Raw genomic sequence first — 19159 nt, 5'->3', positions numbered from 1 at the left:
TAACAACCTAAGGCAGCCTAACAACCAACACCGCTGATCCACCACATTATAGCCTCCCCTTGCACTGCACACACAGTGACTGGTGTGTTGCACAGGCAAAATCGCTAGCAGCAGAAGCAGTTTTTTTGTCTTCTTCCCTGCCTAACGCTCTCCCTACAGAATCAGCAACCTCTCCCTATGCTAAGATCAGCAGAAGTAAGATGGCGGTCGGCGTGCACGCCCTTTTATAACCCCTGTGACGCCCACCAAAGCAAGCCAATCACTTGCATGCCCTTCTGAAAGATGGTGGCGACCCCTGCCTATGTCATCACGTTGCCCACAGTGTCCGTGGATCCTGATTGGCTGAAAAAGAGCGCTAAACAAACTTTTGAAACGCGACTTTGGCGCGTAAGTCGCCGACCTCGTGGCCGACCTCATCCTAGGGTCGGGTTTCGTTTCATGAAACCCGACTTTGCCAAAAGTCGGCGACTTTTGAAATTGTTCGACCCATTTCGCTCAACTCTATTTATCTCCCATTGAAAATTAAGTTTATTAGCAAAATGTTCAAACATTCTGCTGTTTGCAATACACCAAACAATAATAACTAAACTAACTCAATATGACAAGGGGTTTCTCCAAACGCAACATAAAATGCCACTTTACCAACTGCTTGTTATTTATCCAGTTCATGGCAACTGTCTTTAGCACTTATGAGAGCACAATTTGGCTGATATGCCCTGCTATCTTCTTATCTGTTTAAAGTGATTACTTCAAGCAGGGGCATATCTAGAGGGGGTAGGTGGGGCACTTGCCCCAGGTGCATACAGCAGGGGTCGCCGTCGGGCCTCTTGATGCAGTTGCATTTTGCTGCCCCATGGAGTGGGAGTCAGCCACTCTCACTGCCAGTTGTCAAGCTGATATCTGGCTCAGAAAAGCAATCAATTGTGCTAGCTTATTTCGGACACGAGAAAAATTGAAGCTTTGAATGCTGGTATTTCCGGGACAGGGCAGCTTCAGCAGTGCGACCAGGTCATCTGATCATACTGGTGATGTCACTCTCCTGTTCCGCATAGGCTTGGTGAATGATGGTCTGGTAATCCCTTGAGCTGAAAGTACCGAACATTTATTGTAATTGAATGGGGGTGGATGTAGGAATATATGAGGCTCAAGACAGACACAGTATTAGTGTGAACATACTATGAGAAGTGGGGGTGTGGGGATTGGTGCAGACACAGTATGAGGAGTTAGAGGAGATTTGTGTGTACACACTATGAGGAGCAGGGTGTGGATTGATGCAAAGAAACTGAGGAAGGTGTGCAGAGGATTGGTGTGGACACAATATGAAGAAGGGGGTTGTTGCGGACAAAATATTTGGAATAAATGGGATTTGTGCAAACATAGTATAAGGAGCGGGGTGTGGATTGGTGTGGACACACTGAGGAGTGGGTGCAGGGGACTGGTGCATACATAGTATGAGGGGGATTGGTGCACACACAGTATGAGGCAGAAGGGAAGATTTGTACAGACACAGTATAAGGAGCGAGGGGTATTGGTGCAGACACTCTGAGGAGTGGGGGGATTAATGCAAACACAGTGGGGTGACTTTGTGTAGACACATTATGAAGAGCCGGGGAGATTAATGAATATACACTATGTGGAGTGGGGGGATTGTGCGGACACAGTATAAGGAGATTGGTGCAGATACAGTATGAGGAGTAAGGGGATTAGTGCGTAAACAGTATGAGTAGTGGGGGGATTAGTGCAGACAGTATGAGGAGTGGGGGGTTTGTGCGTGGACACAGTATGAGGAGTGGGGTGATTGGTGCAGACACTATAAGGAGTGGGACGATTAGTGCAGACAGTATGAGGATCTAGGAGATTGGTGCAAACACACTGAGGAGTGGGAGGATTACTGCAGACACAGTATGAAGATTGGAGGAAATAGTGCAGACAAAATATAAGGAGCGGGGTGCATTGATGCGGACACAGTAGGAGGAGTGAGGGAGGGATTACTGTGGACACTGAGGAGTGAGGGGATTGTTGTGGACACATAATGACTGAGTAGCCAGAGTGGGATTGGTGTGAGGAAATGGAGATGGGGAGGGGAAGTGGTATGAGGAGAGCATTGGAGGCATTAGTGTGGACACAGGAAGGGGATCGAGGGTGACCTGTGAGAGGAAAAAAGTCAGTGTGGGGAGCAAGGGGATCTGTGAGGAGACAGTATAGGGGTTGTGGAATATGTGAGGAAACAGTATGAGAGGTGATACTGCCTGTGTCTCATCAGAACTGTGGTCCCTGTATGGTTCACAGTCTGATGGCTGTCAACAACTCCCTGTACCACCTTACCATTATTAAGGACATACTGTGAGTTGTAGGTTCATGTGATGCAATTGTATATGGGGCTGACCTGACATTACAATTGATTGCTGTGCTAAGGTTGGTGATGTATTTCTCTACTGATGTTGGTTCTGGTGACATATTTCTTTACTCCTGGTGTTTCTGGGGATATATTCAAGTAGTGCTGGTGGTTCTTGTGATGGACTCTTGTGAGGATCAGAGGTTGCCTACAGGTAAGTACCAGGAGACTAGGTCAAAGATGAATGGAGGAAATAGGTTGCAAATGGCTTTGCATGTCATGCTTAGGGTTTTGAACTGGAGTGTTTTGGCAATAAGGAGCCAGTGAAGGAATTGGTAGAGAGCAGAGGTTGAGTACTAGTGGGGGACAGATGGATTAGTTGGGCAGCAGAGTTTAGAATAGATTGGAAGTGTGTGAGAGTGTTAGAAAGGAGGCCATAGACCAGGAGGTTTCAGAAGTTAAGGTGGGAGATGAGTGCAAGCACTAGTGTTTTTGCTGATTATTGGTTAAGTAATGTACAGATCTGGGAAATATTTTTGAGTTCGAGTAGGCAGGAGGTGAAAAGGGCTTGGATATGTGGTTTAAAAGAGAGAGCAGAGTCAAGAGTTAAGGGGGTTTTACACTAAGCGATATCGCTAGCAATATCGCTAAAACGTCACTGGTTTTGTGACGTTATAGCGATATTGCTAGCGATATCGTTATGTGTGATACTTACCTCCGACCGGCTTCCCCGCTGTCCATCGCTGATCGCGCGAGAATGTCCGGCTCCATTTCTCGTCGGGCGCTTCCTGCTGAGACTTCCTGCTGTGACGACGAGCGACGTGTGGAGGCGGGCGGGAGGACGCCAGGATCGCTGTGTGTGAAAGGTGAGTATCGTGCGCTGCGTCGCTGCTGCATCGCTGTGAGATCTTTCTGTATGAAAGCTCACAAGCGATCATTTAGCGATGCACCAGCGATCCTGACCGGGTCGGATCGCTGGTCGGATCGCTAAATGTAAAAGGGCCTTTACACTACAGCGGCGATCTTACAGGACTGGGGAGAGTGAGCAGCCATTGACTTTGATGGATTGATCTGTTGAGGGGGGGTGGAGTGCGATGGGGAACAGATGATCAATCCTATTTTGTCCATTTTAAGTTTTAGAAATCGAGCAGAGAAGAAGGATGAAGTAGCGGACAGACATTGTGTGATTCTGATTAGTTAGGAGGTGATATAGGGTCCAGAGAGGTAGACCTGTGTGTCATCAGCGTAGAGATGATACTGATAGCCGTGCGAGTCTATGAGCTGTCCCAGGCCAAAAGTGTAAATGGAGAAGAGCAGGGGTCCTAGAACTGAACTTTTGGGGACACGGACAGATAGGGGGTGAGATGATGAAGTGGTGTGCAAGTGGGTGACGCTGAATGTCCGGTTTGTTAGGTATGAAGAGATCCAAGATAGGGCAAAGTCTGTGATGCCAAGAGATGAGAGAATCTGTAGTAAGAGGGAATGGTCCACAGTGTCGAAGGCTGACGATAGATTTAGGGGGAGGAGGACAGAGTAGTGTTGCTTGGCGTTGGAGGTTAGTAAGTCATTTAGTTAGAGCAGTTTCAGTTGAATGATGTGGTCGGAAGCCAGATTGTAACGAGTCAAAGTAGGAGCGGGAGGAGAGGTAGGATGACAATTCAAGATGGACAAGCTGTTCCAGTAGTTTTGAGGTATAGGGGAGAAGTGATATGGGGTGATAGCTAGACACAAAGGATGGGTTAAGAGAGGGATTTTTGAGGGTGAGTTTGATCGAGGCATGTTTAAAGCAAGAGGGAAGACACCATTTGTTAATGATAGGTTTAAGAGATGGGTGTTAGGGCTGGCGGAACGCACCAAATTATAAAATAAAAGTAGGTGCATTCGCAGCCCGGGGTCCACCGTGCAGAGGTGGTACACTGCTGCTAAGTAATGGCGGAAGAATAGAGCGGCGTAAAAACAGTCACACGTGGGTTACGTCACCCAATATGAACAGGTGCAAAATCTGTTAATGCACAGAGTCGCACAACCGCTGAACGTAAATGCCGGAGCCTGTTTAGCTCACAGAGCCTGACCAATAGAGCACACAGTGTACGACCACAGAACTCTACCCCAAGGACACGGGGTTAGAGTCCCTCTAGGCCCACTGAGCGCGCGGCGTCGCTGCCGCGAGCGCCGCTATGGACGCTGGCTATGAAGTGGAGCACGTGTACTGAGGCGTGCCAAGTCCCTGGTGAGGACTGATGCCTGACTCAACCTCTGTCCTACCTACACCTAAGCCTGGGCGCTAGCAGGCTAGGCCGCACAACACATGCATACCAAGGGTAGGGGTTTCTTAATGAGTCATTCACCAGAGACATTCATACGTGCATACATCACTCACTCCACATAGTCTGTAAATACAGTCTTATCCTAGCGCATGGCCGAGCGCCCATGCCAACCTTTTATAGCCGCGAGCGTCCGGGACCTTCCTGGCTTCTCGGATGGGCCAATCCGAACAGGAGCAGGACCTGAGCACGTGACCTTCGATCTCCAATGGGAGATCTTGCTGCTGAGCAGCATGTATTGTCATAGCTGCGCCAGAGGTGGCAGCAGCAAGCAAACCCACGGAGCTGGTCTGGGCAGAGCGCCTGGACCGACGAGTTTGCTGAGCAACCTCCTCTGCGGCTGGAGAGGAATGGGAGACCGCTGGAAGTAAGGCTCGGGATTCTCGCTGTGCAGCGACAGAAATCCGACGCCTAACAATGGGTTAGGGTTGGTGTGAAGTCATGAAGACTGTGGTTAGGATGAGGTGGGACCGGATCAGGTCAAGTGCACAGGTAGTGAGATGTGATCTGGAGGGTAGATGAGAAAGTTTATCTTCTGTAATGACGGAGAAGCTGGAGGAAGAGGGCTAAGTAGTTATGAGGAAGGGCTGTGGGGACTGTAGGCCAAAGCATTCTCTAATGTTCTCAATCTTCTGCTTGAAGAATGAGACAAAGTCTTCAGCTGAGAGGAGAGGGACGAGGTGTTGGGGGACAGAGGAGAAAATTGAACATTGAGAGAATCTTGAAAAGTATCTCGTCGGCATGTAAGTAGATGCATGACAACTACTCACAAGGATTAAGCAGAGTGGAGGGGCTGCCAAACTGAATTCTTGCCCGAGGTGTCAGGAAACCTAGATACAACTCTGACCTCAACTGTAATTTCCTAATTAAATATATTAGGAATTCATATCTTACATTACAAAGGTTCTCCAAGAATAAGAAAAAAGTATCTTTTTGTTGGGAGCATTTGCAATTAATAAAAAAGTTTTTAATTCCCAACACCTCTAGAAGATTAAAAATATATTACCATGCCATTGTATTCTTTAATTAACTCTTTCGGTACTCCACAGCTGAGAGTTTTCTTTTTTCCACAAATGCCTTCCTATGCATTCTACCTTAGTACTGTAGTTCAGGTTCATTCACGTGAAAGTGGCAGATATACAATATCATATAAATACAACCCATTTTTGGAATAGCCATTTTTCCTTATTCTGGACAAAAACTTAACGTTTCCAAAAAGTATTAGTGCTAAGAAACCCCCTCCTTTTTGCCCATAGTTTCAGTAAATAGCCAGTCTGCATTTATGGTAATTGAAGCCTATAGATCATTAATGTGGCCACCCTCTGATTTTATTGATTTATTTTGCAGCCTTGAGCGACTAGATTGACTCTTGTTAGTTATTAGTAGGGGATATAGGGCAGTGGGGGCGATGGGCAAACTGCAAAAACCAACATGACCATGACATCACTTTAAGGCAAATGATAGCAGTAGCCATACATAGAAACTGTAATATAACTTCCAGATCCATCACAAGACATATGAGAGGGGAGGCCATTCCTACCTCCCAGTATTTATGGGCAGCCTTGTGTCAGTTGCATAGGGAGTTAATAGCTAGGGGATATAAAAGTCAAATACACCATGACAGATAAGGAACTGAGCTGATAACACTGTTTACCCAAGTGATTAGCAATCAGTGATCAGAGGCGGAGATGATCTTGTCACTCATCACACAGAACACTAAATATCTGCCTTAAGATAGGCCCCAACAAGTGTAAATTTACACTTGAAGAGCTCCAAAGGAAACTACAAAGAATGGACTATTTGAGTTCTCCTTATCACCTCCCGCTTAGTAATCAGCATTTCACACTAGACTTGCAATTGTGGCAATGACTGGGACATTATGCAGCTGATTGTATAATACAATCAAGTAAGAAGAGAAATCTCACACCTCCTAAAGGAAACTCATCCCATCACAACCAACATCACTGACACATCTTATGACCTCCATACACATTAAATAGGTGTAGGCCAAAGAATGGTTTGAACTGCTGCAATAAACCCATAATCTGGAGCACACCTGTATTCTCGATCTCAAGGGAAGCTGAGGCCTTCAACAGGTTGGTGTGACGGCCGTCTGCAAATCTGGGCTGCAGTAGGAACAGCATCTCAAGTAACCCCGAGACCCTTAACCCCTATACAGGGATCTCGAATTGTAGCAAGGCCCAGGGGGTAGCTGTTTAGAGAAGCAGTGGACCAGAGCAGGACGGCCGCCAAGTGGTCAAAACTAAAACCCGTAATCAAAGTCAGGAGGCAGGAATCGGAGGCCGGAGGGCAGCAGAGGTACGAAATCAGCAGACAGAAGGAGAGTCAAAATTCCAGGCCAGGGTCAGTAAAACCAGGAGGGCAGCAAGGTACAAAATCAGCAGGCAAAAGGAGAGTTGGGAATCCAAGCAAAGGTCAGCGTCAAAATATCAGAATAGAGGTCAGAAATCCAGGCTGAGGTCAGAGTTTAACTATAGCAAATTACACAGTAGCACGCAGAGGAACCAAGAATATATCCGGCGGCTTGCAAGACCAGTCCCAAGGTATTTGAGGGATCAGGTCATCCCTCACAGGTTCCCGGACTGATGATGTAACCAGGACCGCCCCCAGGACCAGGCCAGACGGACATGCAGTAAGCCCTACATGATTGACAGAGGAGCGGAGCCTGCAGCCACCAGATGCCTGCGCAGGAGCCTCTTCTCTGTCACCACCCTCACCCTGAGGCGAACCACGGCGCCTCCCAGTGGTCGAGGCAGGAACAGCCGTCCCCGAGTCTGAAGGCGACGTGACGGCCCGACGCCTCCTAGTGACCTAGACCGGAACAGCAGGCCCCGAGTCTGGCGGCGAAGTGTCACTCCGGCGCCTCCTAGTGGCTGGAACAGCAGGCCCTGAGTCTGGCGGCGACATGCCAGTCCAGCGCCTCCTAGTGGCCGAAGCCGGAACAGCAGGCCCTGAGTCTGACAGCGACGTGACAGTTGGATCCTTCATTAACTCAATCTGTCAGGAAAGAGTCGAAATGCCCCCCAATATACATTAGACTGTCAGACGTTCCATTAAGTATATGCTGGTTCGGCTGACTTTAATTTAATGTGCATGGGAACCTTTAAAATAGTCTTATTTACATATTCAATGCCCAACTCTTCCAACACCACTGATCCAGTTTTCCCCACCTACCCTAGAGAAATGAAGTCACATATATCATTTACATGACTATTGCAAACAATCATTGTCAGTACACCAATAAGGTCAGTGAGTGGCTGCAGTGGTCACATGAATGGTGGATGTGACGACTTCACTACAGGATCATCAGAGACTCCCAGAGAAGCTTGAGCCTTGGGAAAATGAACATTTATACCTTATTAATAATATTCATTGACAAATAATATTCATGTTCATTGTTCAAATAATCAAAATGCAGTGACTAAAGAATACTACCCTGCAGTGTCAACAAAACACTGCCACCATTAAATGTTCACTTAAAGTTAAAAAGTTAATAATAAATAATATTGCCAGTCTAAAGCAAAAAAGGAGTAAACGGTCCAATTACCAAAGTGGTAAGTGGTAAAGACCCGTGAAACAGGTTGGTCCATTCCTTGAGGGGGTAAATAGTATAGTCCCATGCAACAAGTTGGTCCAGTCCTCAAGGGGGTAAATATTAAAGTCACATGTAACAAGTCGGTCTAGTCCTTGAGGGGGTAAATAGTAAAGTCCCATTCAACAGGTCGGTCCAGTCCTTGAGAGCATTAATGGTAAAGTCCCATTCAGCAGGTCGGCCCAGTTCTTCAGAGGGTAAATGGTAAATCCCCATCAAACAGGTTGGCCCAGTCCTCAAGGGGGTAAATAGTAAAGTCACATGCAGCAAGTCGGTCCAGTCCTCAAGGGAGTAAATTGCGAAGTCCCATGCAACAGGTCGGTTCAGTCCTTACAGCATTAATGGTAAAGTCCCATTCAACAGGTCGGCCCAGTTCTTGAGAGGGTAAATGGTAAAGTCCGAAGCAACAGGTTGGCCGAGTCCTTGGTGCTTAATGCTATAGTCCCATGCAACAGGTTGGTCTAGTCCTCGAGTAGGTAAATGGTAAAGTCCCATTCGAAAGGTTGGTCAAGTCCTCGAGGAGGTAAATGGTAAAGTTCCATGCAACAAGTTCATAAAATCATTGAGGCTCCAAGGCAATTACCCATTGTGTAAAAAAAACGGTGTACAGTTTTGGGCACCGGTGCTCAGGAAGGATATAATGGAACTAGAGCAAGTACAAAGGAGGGCAACAAAATTAATAAAGGGGATGGGGGAACTACAATACCCAGAGAGATTAGCAAAATTAGGATTATTTAGTCTAGAAAAAAGACGACTGAGGGGCGAACTAATATCCATGTATAAGTATATAAGGGGACAATACAAATATCTCTCCGAGGATCTGCTTATACCAAGGAAGGTGACAGTCACAAGGAGGCATTCTCTGCGTCTGGAGGAGAGGAGATTTTTCCACCAACACAGAAGAGGATTCTTTACTGTTAGGGCAGTGAGAATTTGGAATTCTTTGCCTGAGGAGGTGGTGATGGCGAACTCAGTCGAGGAGTTCAAGAGAGGCCTGGACGTCTTCCTGGAGTGTAGCAATATTGTATCTTACAGTTATTAGGTTCTTTAGAAGGACGTAGATCTGGGGATTTATTCTGACAGAATATAGGCTGAACTGGATGGACTAATGTGTTTTTTCGGCCTTGCTAACTATGTTACCATCTAATATTGACCTGTACATCTCAGTGTTTTGGTTCTTCTCTGCTGCCAAGTTACTAAACAAGTTGAATGAGCCATTAAGGTCTGCCTGGTTATGGTCAGACAATACAACTAGATATATTTTCTGTGTATACCTCTAGGATATATCCTTCAATTGAAGTCTTCAAACAGAGGCTGGACAGACACTGTTGAAGATGGGTTAGTGAATCCTGCATTGAGCAGGGAGTTGCACACGATGACCCCGGAGGTCTCTTCCAACTCTAACATTCTATGATTCTATGAAAGATAATGGGGAAACCACTGGGGAACACACAAGGGGATTCCCTCTAACCAGATAGAACAACTTGACAGACAAGAATGACTGAAATATCTACAGTTTTTATTGCCGTTTTTCTTGTTTGCTATTGAACCTTACATTGTTAGGAGTCTACCTTATGGAGATTAGTGGAGACATCAGTTGTCATCAGTGGGACTCATTTGCACAGGCCTTCAGGGGATGTCTGTCTTTTGTGTAGACTCATTTACATATTGATCTGTTCATTTGATTGGGAAGCAATTTACAGTCAATCCTCAAAAAGTTTACCATTGCCCATAGGAAAAAAAACCTGCAATTTCTTTTTAAATAAGGATCATTGAGCTCACTACCGATCAATCCTAGAGATTGTCCTTATTTAAAAAAAAGAAATTGCAATATCTAGTTGGGGTTTGAATGTTATCTCATGTTTCTGTGGCTTCCAATAAATATACATTAGTTACTTTGCTTTGAATACAATTGTATAAGTAGGTGTGGAATGGAAAAATGACATTTAAAAAATATTGCTTATTGGAGTCAAGAATTGATCTGAGATGACCTTTAGAATATCTTGGATGTATACGAGTGGTAATGTATACGAGTTGTACAATGCACCTGCTGCAGAATGGATTGTAAAACCCCCAGCTTGCTCTAACAGCCTAGGGAAGAGATAAAAAGCTGTTTCTGGCTTGACATCTGGAAACAACAGGGTTGAACAGGTAAAAACCAAACCTGTTCGATCCTTGACCTCTGTAGGCGGATTGCCTGGTTGCCCTTACAAACAGAAATCTAAAATCTCATCCCATAGTATCAGATCAGAATGGATGACCTTCGCAAACATATTTATTTGAAGCCAAATATGTTTACTACTCTACATGTATATTATGCAAAGTCATCCCAGATTAAATGTTTTCAAGGTCTACATAGCCATGTTCAAACAGGTCTTCACTGCATATATCCAGGGAATAAGAGAATAAATCTAATCTCAATAACATTATATCATGTCCACATATTCACAAAATGTGCTTATCATCTGCTTGGTACAAGACCCCCTCCAGCTGTCAACTCAAATATTGAATCTCTTAACTTATGGGAGACTTTTTGAAGTTCCAAATAAACATCTAATGGATCTACCTTGCTAGAGAAAATGCCAAAATTGAAAGTGGTTGAGAATGAGATCATGTTATCTGATCAGAAATTTAGCACAAAAGGCTTAAAGTCAAAGTAAATCCGTAATTTAAACCACATAAGACAATTCTAATTTCAGATCTCCAACAAAGCCTGGACCTTCTCAAGTAACACAATCTGTTCTTGAGGAGTCCAAATCACCTTGATGGCATATAGGAATTAAACCATAATAATAATAATAATAATGATATTAAGACTTCTTACAATTTCTTACAACTCCTGAGAATCCTCTGGAATTTAGACAAGCCAAAAGCTTCTCTTGAGCTCCTGGCATGAAACCAGACTTTATTCATCTCAATGCCAGTTAGGTTCTGATACAGCCTAATTCTGCCAGAAGAATATATTAGAGAAAGAGCCTACCGTACCCCTTTACTCCAGATCTCCATGCCTCGAAAGTGCAATCTTGTTTATTTTTGTCCAGAATGAGAGTGGAAAGTGTTCTTTACCAAGAGCTGCTGAAGACAGGACTGCTTGGAAATGTATCTCAAAGACTTGTTTGCTTGGAAGCTTTATGCAATGCAGATGAAGGGTGGCAGCTGTCTCTGCAGACAATGGCCCTATTGGCACATTATCTTCAAACAAAGGAACTTCTTGCTAGCTTAGTTTTACTTAAGGCATTTCATTTTTAGGAAGGAAATGAACAGGACATTAAGATTTATTTTTTTAATCGGTGGATATGTGTACTTATAACCTATAGGAACATGGTGATGTAGACCTAGGAAACATTTTATTAGAGATAACTTTTTGCATTGTTCCTATATAGACAATCAAGTTTCATAACATGTCAAGGTACTGAAGGAATGGCCGTAGGTCATAAATGCAACAGCATTACAGACTTGTCCACTGTTACTTCTCGGCAGATTTCACAAAGGTGGCCAATTACTCACAATACCAATTAATACAACATTAAGACATGTTATCAACACTCTCAACAGTCTGTGCTCCACTTGGTGGCCACATATATTTATTTTACTTGCTTATATAGCGCCATTAACTTCCACAGCTCTTTACAGACATCATCAGTATCCCCATTGGGGCTCACAATCCACATTCCCTATCACTATGTCTTTAGTGAGTTAGAGGAAACCAGAGAACCCAGAGGAAACCCACATGAACAAGTATAGCAAAATCAAGGCTTTTTTTTTTTTTTCAAAGCTGATAATCTCACCCCGAACATTTTGTGATACAGTGGGGGAAATAATTATTTGATCCCTTGCCGATTTTGTAAGTTTGCCCACTGACAAAGATATGAACAGTTTATAATTTTAAGGGTAGGTTAATTGTAACATTAAGAGATAGAATATCAAATCTAAAATCCAGAAAATCACATTGTATAAATTATATAACTTTATTTGCATTTTGCAGTGAGAAATAAGTATTTGATCCCTCTAACAAGCAAAACTTAATACTTGGTGGCAAATCCCTTGTTGGCAAGCACAGCAGTCAGACTTTTTTTGTACTTGATGAGATTTGCGCACATGTCAGGAGGAATTTTGGTCCACTCCTCATTGCAGATAATCTCTAAATCATTTAGATTTTGAGGCTACAAAACATTTCCACCTCAGGGCCGGACTGGCCATCTGGCAAATGCCAGAAGGGCCTGTCTGGTCATGGGCTGCCTTGTCTGCTACGTTAACAGAATTGGTGTTCTCAAGACACCCAAACTGTTAAGAGTTGTGATGGAGCACAAAGTCACTTACCCCAGCAGGCCACAGGTGTCATGTGAAATATTCGTCTTGTAGTAAATCCTGCTTTCTTCAATCCAGGGTAATATATCCCATCTGGTGCTTGGGGACGGGGGCAGCATGGGCCTGAGTTATTTCAAATGCCAGGGCTGAATTTCAGCCCCAGTCCGTACCTGTTCCACCTCCATGCTTGACAGTGGGGATGGTGTTCTTTGGGTCATAGGCAGCATTTTTCTTCCTCCAAACACAGCGAGTTGAGTTAATGTCAAAGAGCTCTATTTTTGTCTCATCGGACCACAGCACCTTCTCCCAATTACTCACAAGATCATCCAGGTTTTCATTGGCAGCCTTCAGACAAGCCTGCAAATGTGCCTTCTTGAGCCGGGGGACCTTGCGGGCACTGCAGGATTTTAACCATTACGGTGTAATGTGTTAGCAATGGTTTTCTTGGTGACTGTGGTCCCAGCTGCCTTGAGATCATCAACAAATCCCCCCCGTGTAGTTTTAGGCTGATCTCTCACCGTCCTCATGATCAAGGATAACCCACGAGGTGAGATTTTGCATGGTGCCCCAGAGATCAATGTCGATTGACAGTCATTTTGTATTTCTTCCATTTTCTTACTATTGCAGCAACAGTTGTCTCTTCACGCAGCAACTTACTTATGGTTTTGTAGCCTATTCCAGCTTTGTGCAGGTCTATGATCTTGTCCCCGACAAAGCTCTTTGGTCTTGCCCATGTTGTAGAGGTTAGAGTCTGACGATTAATTGAGTCTGTGGACAGGAGTATTTTATAAAGGTGACTATGTAAGACAGCTGTCAGGTAACGAGTTGATTAGGAGCGTCTAACTGGTCTGTAATTTATACAATGTGATTTTCTGAATTTTATTTTTCATATTCTATCTCTCAATGTTAAAATTAACCTACCCTTAAAATTATAGACTGTTCTTATCTTTGTCAATGGCCAAACTTAAAAAAATTAAGGACGGTCACATCTACATATACACTGTGTGCAGAATTATTAGGCAATTTCTATTTTTGATAATTCATTTTATTATTGAACAACTCCAGAGATCTCTGTCAATCCAAGAGGCTAATAAACCTGAAACCTGGATGTTTTATAAAGTAAAAGTGTGGTTTTGTCTTTCTCAGGAGAATTTCTATGTGTGCAGAATTATTAGGAAACTAAATGAAAAACCTACGTTTTACTATCTCAATTGTTTATTTTCATATGTTAAAGAAAGAATAATAACCAAACAGCTAAAAATGTACAAAATACATCTGACATTTAAAAAAAAAATCTCAGTGACCAATATCTACTATATAATCTTCTAATTCTGCTTGTCTGTCTGTAATGGAAATCCTGCGGCGCTGATTGGTCGCGGCCGGCCGGGTGCGACCAATCAGCGCATTCGAACGACGCGCGCCTCTGTCGGGAGATCTGCGGTGTAGAGAGAGAGAGCCCAATCAGCGACAGGTGGGATTTCCGTTACAAACAGAGAGACAGACAGAATTAGACGAGAAATATATATATATACACGTCTGTATGAGGCAAAATCTATCATATAACTCGCTAAGCGTCACTCTGTCCGAAGCCTTTATAGACTGCGCAAGCGCGACGTGCCTGCGCAGTCTGACTCCAGACAGAATGAGGCAATCAGCAGTGAGGAGTGTGTATGGCACCCGGAGATGGCGGTATGCGTACTTACCGCGATCTCGGGCGCCATACCTACATATTTACCTGACCGGTAGGAGCGTTGCCACGGCGCTTCTCTTCAGCCGGAGACCGGGGCAGGAGCGCGATCCGGCGCCATTTTACTGAAGACACATTTGCAGTGTGTCTTCAGCAATATGGCCCTGGACAGCGCTATGGGCATGCGCATACTCCGGTGCCAGACTCCTCCTTCGGCCTCCAGCAGAACGTGACAGCGCTGGAGCACAGGAAAGAAGGGTGAGTATAAATTTTTTTCTTGTATGTGTGTAGTTTAATAGGGGTGAGGGGGACCATGCATACCAGTATTGTGGGGTGAAAGGACCATTCATACCAGGATTGGGGAGTGAGGGGACCATGCATACCAGGATTGGGGGGTGAGAAGACCGTGCATACCAGGATAAGGGGGGTGAGGGGACCATGCATACCAGGATAGGGGGGGTGAGAGGACCATGCATACCAGGATTGGGGGGTAAGAGCACCATGTATACCAGGAAAAATGGGTGAGAGGACCATGCATACCAGGAAAAGGGGGTGAGAGGACCATGCATATCAGGATGGGGGGTGAGAGGACCACGCATACCAGGATAGGGGGGTGAGAGGACCACACATACGAGGATAGGGGGGTGAGAGGACCATGCGTACCAGGATTGGGGGGGAGGGGACCATGCATAACAGGATAGGGGGGTGAGAGGACCATGCATAACAGGATAGGGGGGTGAGTGGACCATGCATACCAGGATAAGGGGGTGAGAGGACCATGCATACCAGGATTGGGGGGTGAGAGGACCATGTATACCAGGATTGGGGGGTGAGAGCACCATGTATACCAGGAAAAGAGGGTGAGAGGACCATGCATACCAGGAAAAGGGGGTCAGAGGACCATGCATATCAGGATGGGGGGGTGAGAGGTCCATGCATACCAGGATAGGGGGGGTGAGGGGACCATGCATACCACGATGGGGGGGTGAGAGGACCATGCATACCGGGATAGGGGGGTGAGAGGACCATGCATACCAGGATTGGGGGGTGAAGGGACCATGCATACCAGGATTGGGGGGTGAGAGGACCATGCATACCAGGATAGGGGGGTGAAGGGGACCATGCATACCAGGAAAGGGGGGTGAGGGGAACATGCATACCAGGATAGGGGGCGAGGGGGCCATGCACACCAGGATTGGAGGGGGGCAGCACATACCAGGATGGGAGACCATATACCAATAAAAATGCTCACCACCCGGGCGTAGAACGGGTTCATAGCTAGTATATATATATATATATATATATATACATACATACACACACGTCTGTATGAGAAATATATATATATATATACACACGTCTGTATGAGGAGAAATATATATTGTGATATTGCTTTATGGAAACCTGTGCCGGACGTGATTATTCGCTGCCATGCGAGTGTCCCCCCAACTTTGAATGACAGCGCTACCTCACAAATGGTGGAGAATTGCTAAGGGCAATATAGTAGCCTTGTTGCTGGGGGCAACAGAAAAGGACTGCCAAAAAAAAAAAAAAACTTTGTTGCTAAGGGCTGCGGTTCCAACAGCACATGTTGCAGTGCTGGCAACGCTGAGCCAGGAGGGCTGACGGTTGTGAAAGCCGTATACTGACAGCAGCTCAGTGAAAGAGACTGGTGATTGCTAGGGTGCCTCTGCGGATAAGAGGTACCCGAGGACCTGTGTGGCCGACACAGGTAACGGACAGGTGTTCGTTGTTGCACTGACCTGGGTCAGTGAGCAAGGTCCTGGAGGGTCAGTGTTGGGAGGTTCTGGGAGAGGAATCGGATCCCTGGAACACGTGATATGACCTTGGACCTGGTGAGGCCGGTGTGTTGGGAGACCCTGGGAAGAGGGTCGGCTCCCTGAATAGCACCCGGTGTGCCCTGTGTGTTGGATGGTCTCAGGCGGAGACGGTACGTCCTGAATAGCGCACAAACAAGATACGCGAGTTTTTTCGTGCATGTGTTTTTTTCTTTTTTCCTCTGCAAAACCTGAAGGTGCTTGCTGTGGCTCAGTGGGGTCACGAAGGTCTCGCAGCACAGGGACCTGGTGTTTTCCTTTTTGGGATCTCCTCTTTGAGCATTGGTAGCAGACGCTGTCTGTCTACACCATCCTGCTGCAGCTTTATTGCATGTGACTAAGCGGATACAGTAGTTGTGGCTTTACACAACTATTAAGGGTGAGTACCCTGTATTATTTCTTTATACCCATTATACCTGCACTGGTAAGGCGCTATGGGCGCGCTTTTGTGGTTTCTTTTATCTTCGAGGGGGACAAGCGGCTTCCGGTAACCCGGCGGGGTTACGAAGGGGACAAGCGGCTTCCGGTGGATCGGCGGGTCCACGAAGACGGCGCAGCAGGAGCTGCAGTGACTCCAGCCGCTGTGTGTGTGAACAGCAGCCGGTAGTGTCGGTGATCGGTGACAGCAGGAGCTGTGGTGGTGCCAACAAGGACTTGTGTGGTATCGTTAAGACATAAACTGGGTTGTGTGAACTGTGGTCTGAGAAGACCGGTTTAACGGACATGGGGAGGTCCCAAAAGGGGGTGGAGTCCCAAAAGGGGCGGCGACCCAAAGCGGGGTGGTAACCCAAAAGGGGGTGGAGTCCCAAAAGGGGCGGTGACCCAAATCGGGGTGGTAGCCCAAAAGGGGGCGGTGACCCAAAGTGGGAAGGTTCAGGAAATAGCAGCACTGGTTGCCTCAGTGGGTATGTCTGTGGAACCGCAGTGTGAGTGCATGCCTTGGAAGGAATGCGGTGTGTCTTTTCCTTATAACGACGAGCCACAGGTGTGTACCGTGATGCTGCACTGGGAAGGAGTCCCTGGTAGGCTGGACTCAAAGAGTCAGGTGACTCTGACAGGAACTCCGCTCGTTTTAGCTCTGACCGAGAAAAACGTCAGAGTTCGCTGCCTCCACGGGGTCATTGTGAATTATAAGGTGGACAGAGTCCTAATTGCGATGACAAACGGGGAGTGCCAAGGTGGTAGTATGCCACCAAACTTAGTGCATACCTTTGAGAGGCGCCGGGACTTTGTCATGCTTAAAGATGTGGGGCAGGAGGATAGAGACGTTTCTACTGTAGGGCTAGCAGACACTGAGACGCTGACGCCTCCTAACGTGGACAGCCCAGACGTAAGGGCGACCAGAGAAAGAATTGCGTCAGACGAATTTACTGACTCGACGTCACCTGAAGGGTACAACGGTGTGAAGGAGAAGAGTGTGGTAAACAAAAAGAGCGGAGCTGACACATGGATAGAGTGCCTTGGGGGTTCACCGTACGATGTGGTGTGACTGTGACGTGTTGTTGCCAGTAGCCACCACTAGGACAGAATCTAATGCTGTGCTGACTGAAACCCATGACAGGACTGGTGGCAACCTGATCGAGAAGATAATGGGAATAGAAACACAGTCAGAGGGTAACCGGGGGGTTCACTCGACTGATAGGACTGACTCGGTGGTACCCTTTGACGATATAATTAAAGAATTAGTGGTGCAACACGTGCTGGCCAAAAGAGAACAAGATCAGGAGATACAACTAATAAAAGAGACAGTGGCAGAACATGTCAAACAAGAAAGAATCTTGAGACAATTGGCCGAGCACAAGGTGGAGGGGCTCGAGAAATAAGTCTTGGAGCTCAGAGGTCACCTGTCCACCTGGCAAAGTGTGAACAAGAGCCTTAAGGAAGAGATGGAGGAACTCAGAGGAGTAGTAGAAGGTCTTCTGCTGGAGAAGAACTTGGACGGAGATGTGCAGCGGCTGGGTCCGAGTGATAACAAGATGGAACTGCCGCTACCTATCTTGGCAAAGGCTCGCAAAGAGATAAAATCTCCTGAAGTTGGTGAGCAAAGAGCTGAAGAAGACAGTCACCCGGTGGGTCAACTGTAGTGAGGGAAGTGTCCGGGGTAAAGCCAGAGTCTTCTGTCCAGGAAGAGAGCAAGACCACAACCTTCAAATCTATGATCGAGGTACCCGAAGACATGCAAGAAACCTGTGCGGAGGAAGGTGTACATGAGACTTTCAAAGAGGCGGTCAAGGCATGTGAGGTGCACTGGGCACCTGAGACTCGGCAGTTAGTGACAATATCCGCCAGAGAAGATACAGCAAACCGGGTAGCTGTCCTGAAAGAGATGCATTTACAATGTCTCCACGCCAAACAGCTCGTCAGGCGGAGTAATATGAAGGCTGCTCAACGCCTAGAGTTAGCGAAGGAGGCTATGGATCGGCTGGGTTTGCAGAAAGATGTGGTTCCGGTACTCAAAGCTCTGATTGGAAGGATCATTGGAAGATCCGGGAAGATAATGCAAGACCTTGTGAATATCTCCGGTGTGGTGAGGGTGAGGATCCCTCCTGATGATGAAGACCAGGTATCCAGTGAAGTGGATAGGATTCCCATCATGGTGGTTGGCTCCGTGGAAACCCTGAGAGACTTTCGGATGCTCGTGGAGTATCGAGTGGAGTACCTGCAAGAAATTGAGCAGTTGAGGCTAGACCGTCGGCAAATTAATAAAGAAATACAGAATACCAGGTGGCGGCTGCCTCCAACCCAAGATGTAAGGACCCGAACGGTTCCTCCAAGAAGTGACAGGGCAGATGGCAGAAGAGTGTCAGCAAGGGGTAGTTCGACTGGCAGGATGACGTTGAAAGACCATAGTTCCTGTGAGACGCTGACTGAGTCAGACTCAGACCAGACAGCAGGCTCTACTAAGACTTATGACCGCACCGAGAGAGACGGTCAGTGAGAGAAAGATCAGGTGACGAAGCGTACTGCAGACAGGTGGAGACTAGAGAGTGTCTGATGACGCAGACAAACCGTGACTGGAGGGTCAAAGACAATGACCGGTATTATGACCGCTGG

At 46.4% G+C, this 19159-nt stretch overlaps 1 protein-coding gene across 1 annotated transcript in view; it reads right to left on the bottom strand.

Moving 5' to 3' along the window:
• ENPP2 (ectonucleotide pyrophosphatase/phosphodiesterase 2) overlaps positions 1-11389 on the bottom strand; it is a 229524-nt gene extending 218135 nt beyond the window's left edge. Inside the window, exon 1 of the mRNA XM_073590244.1 lies at positions 11258-11389. Within this exon, the coding sequence (XP_073446345.1) occupies positions 11258-11278 (21 nt within the window). The 5' untranslated portion in view covers positions 11279-11389. The remainder of the gene's footprint in view (positions 1-11257) is intronic.
• Positions 11390-19159: the final 7770 nt, after the last annotated feature.

This window comes from Dendrobates tinctorius, unplaced genomic scaffold (assembly GCF_039654945.1).
Source record: "Dendrobates tinctorius isolate UK_male_01 unplaced genomic scaffold, ASM3965494v1 ptg000116l, whole genome shotgun sequence".
In the NCBI taxonomy this organism is placed as follows: Eukaryota; Metazoa; Chordata; class Amphibia; order Anura; family Dendrobatidae; genus Dendrobates; species Dendrobates tinctorius.
Note: the sequence above shows the minus strand (reverse complement) of the source record. Positions and strands in the feature narration are given on the sequence as shown.